This window comes from Nothoprocta perdicaria, unplaced genomic scaffold, assembly GCF_003342845.1.
Source record: "Nothoprocta perdicaria isolate Ctin4 unplaced genomic scaffold, notPer1 scaffold_8, whole genome shotgun sequence".
In the NCBI taxonomy this organism is placed as follows: Eukaryota; Metazoa; Chordata; class Aves; order Tinamiformes; family Tinamidae; genus Nothoprocta; species Nothoprocta perdicaria.
Window position 1 is genome coordinate 6,755,431 of NW_020456087.1, and position 9,396 is coordinate 6,764,826.

Here is a 9,396-nt window from a genome sequence, read left to right on the forward strand (position 1 = left end):
GCAGTCAGTTGATCACAGACCGACTCACAGAATCTACAAAATGGCTTTTAAAAGATTCACTAGCCATACAACATCAATTCCACATGAATTTCAGCCGAGAACATCTCCCAGCATTATTACAATATGTTTAGTATTCATTTATGCATAAATTGCATACATTCAGTTCTTCATTATTTTTCAGTGCATGTACATTTGAGATGGGCACATGCCACCACTGTAAAACTATTGCAAAGGAAAAAAAATCAACTTAGAAAAAGAAATTAGAAAAAAGTTTGACTCACATTTACCTAATGGCCTCTTCAGTTCCTATTAAGCCAAACTCTCAGGGAGAGTTTCTTAGTCTTTCAATCGAGATTTCTTAGTCTTCAATCAGGCTATGACGGTTTATACAAATTGAGTATCTTGTGATGATGTGCTGAATTTGGGGGGTTAAAAACAAGCAAACAAAAACCATAGAGGGGATTCTGCTGAAATCCCCCTCTTGGGTATCTCAAACCTGGAATTCCATCTCTTCCCATTACACAGACRGGAAGGTAGACTCAGGCGTGGACTACAATGCCAGACTTTCTCCTTAACTTATCATTGCACAGACTAATGGAAAAAAGCAGGGACTGCTCTGCTCAGGGATAATGACTCCTCACAGCTGCCCACAGCAGATCAGAGAAACAATACAGCACAGAAAGCCACTGAGCAAGTCATCTGGGGCCACTGTCACCCCACTATAGCAGCTTTATTGGTGTGCAAAATTTGCTTTTTTAATGTGGAGGAAAAAAAAAACTATGTATAAGTAACTCTGATAACTGTGCCCACAGCTGCCTAGGTTTCTCCCACACATCACATATGCAAGCCCATTTCCCAGTCCTTAATYGGGGAGTGCAATCCAAGATTTAAAGCTCAGATGTTATCACAAACTGATGGGAAACCAGCTGCCCATTACAAACACTGAACAGGTGCATTTCTAAGGCAAAAATAAGACGACTTCACATTCCAACAAACATTTTGTAGTTTTGTCATCCTGAAACACCAGCAGCCAAATTGCTCCAAATTAATGAAAAATGCACATATATAGTCAAAAAGTGATGAAATGAAAAACACACAGAAAAGAAGCTTCTATGATTTCAATACAGATCAACAAGGCCAAATTAAAACCTTAGTACTTCACAATCACAGTCAAATATTACTTTCGATAAAAACTGACAGACTTATTCAGAACTTTTTTCTGGAAAGATAATTACTTTTCCTTGAGTAGGAAAAAAAAGGAGGAAAAGGAGGGGAAAAAAAAAAGGTATATTGGTTGAAAAAAAATGTTGGAATGAGGAAACAAACATGACTTGCAGAAGTTAGACACACACAGGAGGCCTTGAGAGCTGCCTCCCGAACCACCACTCATCAGCGCTTGGCCTCAACAAGCAGGCAGATCACCAGCAGGACTGCAGCCCTAGCAAGGGTGGGTGGAAAAAGAAAATATAGGCAAATTAGCAGGTGAAAAGAAACGTTGGAGACCAAAAAACTACTGAGGTCTCAGGCATAGAGAACACTGTTCTGGTATTAGAAGGTGGTTTCTGGCTCCACAGCTTGGATGGTCCTCCAATGTGCTAGTAACAGATCCCTTTGGGATGTGTCTATTCCATTATTCTTCCTCATAACCTTCTGTTATTGTATTATATTACGCAGTATATTGCATTTTGCTTCACTGCTGTGCCTGAATGAGAGTGCAACGCTTCAGAGTGTCATGTCATTGCACCACTCTATGGCAATAAAACACATACCGTCACACAGCCAAGACGAAACTTTACAGTGCCRCAACCCTTCCACGGCTATTTGTTTTTCATTCTGAATATTCATAGCAAGGCGCAAATCACAAGGGCTTTTCATGATCTATGGGGCAAGTAGTTAAGAAACTAGCAAAAAGAACAGTCTGTTTCCAAACTAATTGCTCCATCATGATTTCTGACACAGAATATGTGGTTATCACTACTATTAAGRACCCTACAACCAGGCATTGCTGGAACCTGATCCAATAAACTCACCAGAGCACCCATGTTTGAGGAAGAAATTGAATGATATCCTCTACCAGAAGCAGATTTCATCTATTTCCTGCAGATAAAGCCCTTGGCGTTGCAGGGGAGGACACATCATTTCAAAGACCGCAGCGGCCTGTGAAAACCCCGCGGACGCAAAGCCCTCAGAGCAGGAACACACAAAGCAGCCCGCAGGGCAGGAACGCGCTGCCCGCCAGACCACGGCGCCGGCTCAGAGGCCAGGACATGCTGCGGCGCCAGGATGACTCCATGCAGCGTCTCCATGGCCTTCTCTTCCGGCTCCCACCGCGGAGATTCCCGGTGTCCGAGCGCAGGGCRCCAGGCCGCACTGCAGCAGGACCAAGGCAGCCCTTGCGGCTTCTTCCACACGGCTCCGCGAGGAACCTCAAGAGCTACGACCATTAAAGGGCCACCATAAAGCTGCTTTCAGAGCTCAGATTTTGCTTAAAAGAAATACTCCTCGTGATTATTCCTTCCAGTGTTATCTATCGAAAACACTGATGGCTCCGTTAATATCCTTTCTGACAGAAGCATAATTGACTAGCGGCCCCCAAATATTTAAATTGACTTCTAACKCTGAATTTCACACAAGAAAAAAGCTCAGTTATGTAATGACTTGATCTCCCCCAGTTGATGTCACAGCAGTGAGAAAACAACTTTGGTGCCTTATTCATTTATCATTCATATCTAATGATGATAACCTTAAAAAAAATCAGATTCATAATTATCCTACCTTGAACTATCTCTTCACTAGACYAGCTTTATGAAAAGCACGTCGCAAATACTTTTCTTCAAAAAGTCCAGACTCTAGTAGCAAACAGTACTTCTTWTAATGAAATTATTCCCCCTTCAATAACACTGCTGGAACATGAAAGTACGGCCCAAGGCTTGAGAGATGCTCAGTTTATAATTAAAACTGAAGTGCTGAAAAAGACCACAGTCAAACCAGCAAACTGAATAAAAGCACAGCATCGGTCAAGACTATTCCAACAAAAATATAAGTTTTAAGAGTTTACGGTTACTCCTTTTTCACTAAAACGGCAGACAGCTAATAAAAGCCAGTATATCAAAACCCCTGCACAAAATCTCTCATAATTAAGATCATGTTCACAATCACATGCTCCAAAGTACAGCACGGCTTTGCCATCACCCCCTCCAATTCCATTAAAGGCCCCTCTCAGCAGCAGATGTGCATCGGTGCCTCCCAAAGGAACACCWTGATGTCAATACAACCCTTGGATCCAGGAAAATTATGCATGTCTGCATCAAAAAGAACACACCAGCTACGCRTTATTTTTTACACACATTTAGGATAGTTACGCTCAACCCTTGGTGCAAAGCTGCGCACGGCGACGCTGCCAGCTCTCGCAAGGGCGACGGGGCCGCGGCCTCCAGCGCCACCACGGCAGGAACACGGAGGCTTCTCCTGCAGGCCTGGCGGGAGAGACGGGGGATTTTCTTCCCCATCCCGCCCTTAACAGATTTCAACTCGTTTTCACAACAAGTTCCACCCTCAAATAAGGTGCTGGTTCAGTAGGAAAGACTTCAGTAAAACTTGTGTTCACCTAGAACTAAAGGCTCGGTCTGCAGTTAGTTCAATTTTCAGATGCAAGAAGTATGAAAACACCTATTACTCCGAGGCCATTAAAATCACAATTCTTTGGCCAAGTATCAGTCTCCACCAAGGTAAAACTCTGAGTAAAGGGAGCAGCAGTCAAAAACACATTCACTTATCAAAGAAAGTTCCACATCCAAGCTCTGCTTTTAAACTTTTATTTTTTTTTTAAACAAACAAACAAAAAAAGTCTTCCACTTAAGAAAATTAGGTTGTTCCCATCTTACATTTCATAATACAAATCTGGAAAAGCCCTATAAAAAATGAAAACAAAACAAACAAACAAACACAACACAAAGACAGGACTTCAGCCAAATACTCAGCTCCTTATTGCTGTAGTTGTAACTCAAGTCCCTTTAAAACCTTGTCTCCCTTGTTTGTAGGGAGAACAGGTTTGGAACACTAGCAGCAATAGAGAAGAACCTTTGGATCCTCCACACGGTTACACTGCTGAGCGAAAAGAAGCAGAAACCTCCTCTCCACCCCCATTAGAACATGAAGTTTTACGTAAAAGTAYGATTTAGTTGGCCGCTAGAAAAACAGTGCTGAAGTGCTACCCCAAGGCTGTACACGTGCCCACGGCAGCGGAGAGATGTCCCTTTTTCCCCGGCTACTTACGCGCCACAACCACGGCCCTGCTCCAAAGGACACGGGTGGCCGTCGGCCGGTCTCAGCTCTCCCCTCTCGGCCACCCTCCTCCAACAGGTGGGAAATAGGAACTTCAACTAATCGCTACTTCCAAATTCAACTGGTCTGCACAAATACACTGTTGAACAAAGTTTGGACAGCAAACGGTACACCTGAGTTCAGTCATACAAACTAATTTTTGTAGATAATGTTAGATGAAGGTATCTATGTTCCTGATATGAATCTAGGTGTATTTTCTTACAAAAATGCATTAATAGAAATACCCAGGCAAATACATACCGTACAATAGCAAAAGCTTTAAGCCCCATTTAATAAGATGACTTTTCCATTAAAAATAGAAGGCAATTAAGATTTACTCAAAATTACAATTAAGAAAAGCTTTCACAGTGCAATATTGAAACTGTCACAAAGTTAAGAAAATACTGATATCAAAGTACAATCACAATGTTAAAATAGACCAAACTACTATACAAGGGCATCTTGTAAAATTAAAAGGAACGAACACAACAAAGGGGACATCCCATGTCCCATCTCTACATATCTGGTGTCTTCGTCTTCGGAGCCATAAYTGGGTCTTTCTCTCTTTGACATCGCAGAAGCCTCGTTACGACCAAGAGGTTCACTCTTCCTCGCAGGACGACGCTCTGACCACGATCACTTCTCGCAAGCACCGTCTTCCTCACTGCACGATCTCGAAGTAGTGCAGGATTGCCATGATGTGCTGAGGCATGAACACGTAGCCCGTGTACAGGGCCATCCCAACCACAGAAACCAGCAGGGAATCTGAAGGGCCGGTAAGGAAAAGAGCATCTCAAAGTGCACTGGAAGGCACTTTCCAATAAATAAGGATAAGCAAAGCACTGAAACCTATTTCACAGCATTGCATTTTAAATCATACGTGGTCAAATGCACTCAACTATTGCAGCTCTAGGAAGGGCCTACAGGAGTATGAAAAGCAGAGCCCCAGCAGCAGTGATGAGCTGARCTATGGAAGGGTGTCCTGGTAGTTGCCTACTGCCTCGCCAGAGACACAACGCACAGGCCAGCATGGGAAGCTAGGAGAGAGGGAAAACTGGCAGTGAGAAGGCAGGAAGTCTTACATGCAACCTTCTTAGGTGTGGAACAAAGCTTCCAAGTGTCACATCTACCAAAAAAAAAAAACCTATATATGTGTATACAAGCACGCACGCACATATATATGTATATATAAATATATATGCATGCACACAGTGTGAGAGACAGAAAGAACAACTGCTGCAAAAAGAACATCTTATATTTTGAAAAGAAAACCAGAAGAAAAGAAATAGATGAGTGGCTACATGAAGCTTCCTACTTCTGGACAGTCTATTCATTTTTAAGAAAACAGTCATTAAACCTGGCCTCAACCTCCTAGAACAAAAAGATCTAGGAAATTTAATTTCCGAGGCACAGCTCCATATCCGCTGAGGAAGGGCCGCTGCTGACACAAGAAGGCAGCGGACCTGGAACCCGTTCCAGCTGTGGGTGTCCTGCAGGCGTCGAGTCCCTAACCTGTCTGCGTGTTTCTCCACCCCCTTATCACCATCACACCTCTCCTCACAGGCAAGGAGCTCACCCTGTGCGCTGCTCGTCGCTCGTCAAGCACTTACAAAACCCCATCCCTGGGGGAAAGGAGCAGCTCGAGCAACACGGCCAGGCGCGTTGCTGCTGCTGGCCGCTGCCATCCAGATGTGCCTTTAAAACACATATAAACAGCACCTCTGTGCAGCGGGTCACGCTGCGAAACACGGCTCGCACCAACCTATCTGCGAGGCCAGTTTCAAGATGACTATTTATTAGTTTAACTGAGAACAAAGACCTCTTGTAAAACTTAAATGCAGAAGCCAGATGATAGCTTGTAATGCATACGTACAACTAGACCTTTGTCCAGCTCTGGGATTTTCAACGCTCTGGCCATAGAAATGATGGCATTGGATTACCCAAAGATCACACCAACTAAAAATTTAAGGTTTCAGAAACTCAAGAGTGAAGCAAGTTCTAAAGCAAGTGATAACTTTTGATTTCACCCAAGCGCACGCAATGATCCAGTAAACTTAGCCAGGAACAACACCGTAAAGAGCATTTAAGATTAATGAGCCCGATAACCCCGGGAAGCAGCTCTCAGTTTCCACAGGTGGAAGCAGAGGTGCTGCCCGTCCCCGCACACGCAGAGCGGCGGCCGCCCCGCCACACAGCTCTAGGCTGAGCTTATCAGCGCGCAGCAGCTCCCCGGGTATTTTTAGTCCCCGGAGATTACAGCAAGCAAGGAGACGCTGCAAGGAAGGTCAGCAGAGCCCCGCGTGCCGGTGGCACGGGGGACACGACACCGGCTCCGGGAGCAGCCCCTACGGACGCAGGCGACAGAGAAAGGAATAAAATAACAAGTTTCATTCGCCGGCTTGGGACGGCGAGCGATACCCGTGCCACAACATCTGGGCGTTAAGCAGCAATCCGCCACAATAAGCGCGTTTTGTAACAACAGGTAATAAAAACAAGCACCTTGACTTCAATATTTGGCCCAGGCTGGAAAAAAAAAAAAAAAGGTTAAAATGCATGGAAAGAAAAAAAAAAAATCCGCAGGGGTGGCAGGATGAAGGGGAGCGGGGCGGGAAGCCGGGGGGACCGGGAGCGGCCACGCGGGAGCTCCCCCCCGCGCGGGAGGCTCCGCGCTCCCCCCACCCCGCCAGGCCCGGGCCCTGCGCGCGCGCGCCCATCCCGCCGCGGCCGCCAGGGATACTGAAGAGCGTGCGCTCCCAGGGCTCCAGCATGTAGAGCGCCGTCACGAGCAGGTACTGGTAGTAGAGCCACGAGAGCCGCTTCCAGGCCGAGCCCAGCGCCATGGCACCGCCGGCGCCTCCTGCGTGCGCGCGGGCCCCGCGCCGAGTGCGCGCGCCCGATCCCGCGCGGCGGGAGGCGGCACCCGGGCGGCCACGCCCCCCTGCCCCGCCCCGCGCGCTCCCGCCGCCTCCTCCTAATTAATTAATTAAATAATTAATTAAACACAGTTAACCCCCACCCCCCGAGCTGCCGCTCGCCAGCCTCGCTCAGGAGACACAAGCCCCACCRCGCCCCAGAGGGAGCCCCGTGGCACAGAGGCCTCCGGTTCCAAGGAAAGGCTACTTCCAGCAATAGCCCCTCCATCAGGGAGACCTCGCTGCCCCTGCCCGCCCTGGCTCGCGGGTGAGCCCCACGCAGCCAGCTCGTACGCAGAGCAGTGGCTACGGCCCGAGGGTCAGAAACCCCCATGCGGGACCGAGCAGCCGGCTGGCCCTAGATAGGGGGGAAGCCGAAGGGATGCGCTTAGCGAGGTCACGGTCACAGAATCACAGAATATTTAAGGTTGGAAGGGACCTCTAGAGATCATCYAGTCCAACCTTCCCGCTCAAGCAGGCACACCTAGAGCATGTGGCACAGGGTGGCATCCAGGCGGGTTTTGAAGACCTCCAGAGAAGGAGACTCCACAACCTCCCTGGGCAGCCTGTTCCACTGCTCTGTCACCCTAACAGTAAAGAAGTTGCTCCTCACCTGGAGACGGAACTTCCTGTGCTCCAGCTTATGGCCATTACCCCTTGTCCTGTCGCTGGTCACCAGTGAAAACAGCTTGTCCCCTTCCTCCCTGCATTCTCCCTTCCTGAACTTATACATATTAATCATATCCCCTCTGAGCCGTCTCTTCTCCAGAGAAAACAGGCCCAGCTCACTCAGCCTCTCTTCATACGAGAGATGTTCCACTCCCTTAAACATCCTAGTTGCTCTCTGCTGGACCCTCTCCAGAAGCTCCACGTCCCTCTTATACTGGGGAGCCCAGAACTGCACACAGTACTCCAGCCGCAGCCTCACCAGAGCTGAGCAGAGGGGCAGAATCACCACGGGACCCGGAGGCACCATGGCCAAGCTGGGCACAGGCCGGGCTACCAGCTGGGCTACCGGCTGGGCCACCGGCTGGGCCTGCGCCCGTCGAGCGGTCAGGGAGCGCGTCCTGCCCCTCGCGCCTCTGCCGCGGGTCTCGGTGGGACCAAGGAGCCTGGGCCCGYGCGCCCCGCGGAGCAGAGCGGGCTGGCAGCCCCTGCACGCGCCACACAGCTCTGCTGCTGCAGCCCCCGCCTCACTCCCGATGCCGGGTGATGAAACCCGAGGGACTAATGGCATGGGAGGGTGCGTGTGCTCATTGTTTGCCCAGCTGCAGGACAGGGCCATGGGGGAGGTAACTGAGAAAGAAGAGCTGTTGKCCAAGACAGATGAATACTGCACTGGCGTATGTGGCCAAATCTGCAAAGAGATTTAATCTAAGCAAAATACCTTTAATACACTCGATCTACGCAGATTTATTTCAACACAAGCGAGCAATGGGAGCATCCACACAGCTAGTGCCTCCGCACAACCGGCTGCAGGAGGTGCTGTCCCCATCCAGGAGAGCTGTTCCTTGCTGCTGGAGGAGTCTTGTGTTGGTGTTGCTGCTCGTAAAAGTGGCAATTATGAAAGCTTCTTTTCCATATAAATGCGTACAAGCAGGGGATTAAGCAAATTAAAGCATTGCTCCTATCCAGAGTTGCCAGAGCAGTATGAGTATGGGGCAAATGAGTCCCAATCTCATTTACTGCCGCCTTTCCCAAGAGGAGCACCTGCTCCCCTGAAATGATGAGGCAACCAAGCAGCAGCAGCAGCAAGAAGCTGCACGAGAGGCAGGGCAAGGCAGGGTGAGAGGCGCGACAGCTCCACACTCCAGGACTGCTCCAGGGGCAGTATATGCAAATAACAACATTCATGCTTTTCTAAGCACAAACTGTCCTCAGCCTTGCACACCTAAACTTCTGGAATGATTAAAGAAAAAATAATAATAAAAACAATGTTACTACTTAGCAAAAGTGGATTTCCTCAGCTGCCAAACATTAATAGGAATTTGTTTTCTAACTGGGAAGCACCATCTGCATTTTACCAAAATTTTAAAAGAATACATGCTTTCTACTCCTGTAACCCACAAACTTTGGTAGTTTGTATTTCCTCCATCATTAATAGTCATTTTCTTAGAGTTTGAAAAGAGAAAGTACTGAGATTCGCATTAAATTCTTTCTC

At 47.9% G+C, this 9,396-nt stretch overlaps 1 protein-coding gene across 1 annotated transcript; it reads right to left on the reverse strand.

Annotated features, from left to right (window-relative positions):
* Positions 1-4,268: 4,268 nt before the first annotated feature.
* SPTSSA (serine palmitoyltransferase small subunit A) lies at positions 4,269-7,163 on the reverse strand. The gene is made up of 2 exons (XM_026051884.1): positions 7,061-7,163; positions 4,269-5,088 (listed from the first exon to the last, which is right to left on the reverse strand). Exons 1-2 carry the CDS (start codon positions 7,161-7,163, stop codon positions 4,985-4,987), a joined length of 207 nt encoding a protein of 68 aa, XP_025907669.1. The 3' UTR covers positions 4,269-4,984.
* Between the last annotated feature and the right edge of the window lie 2,233 nt (positions 7,164-9,396).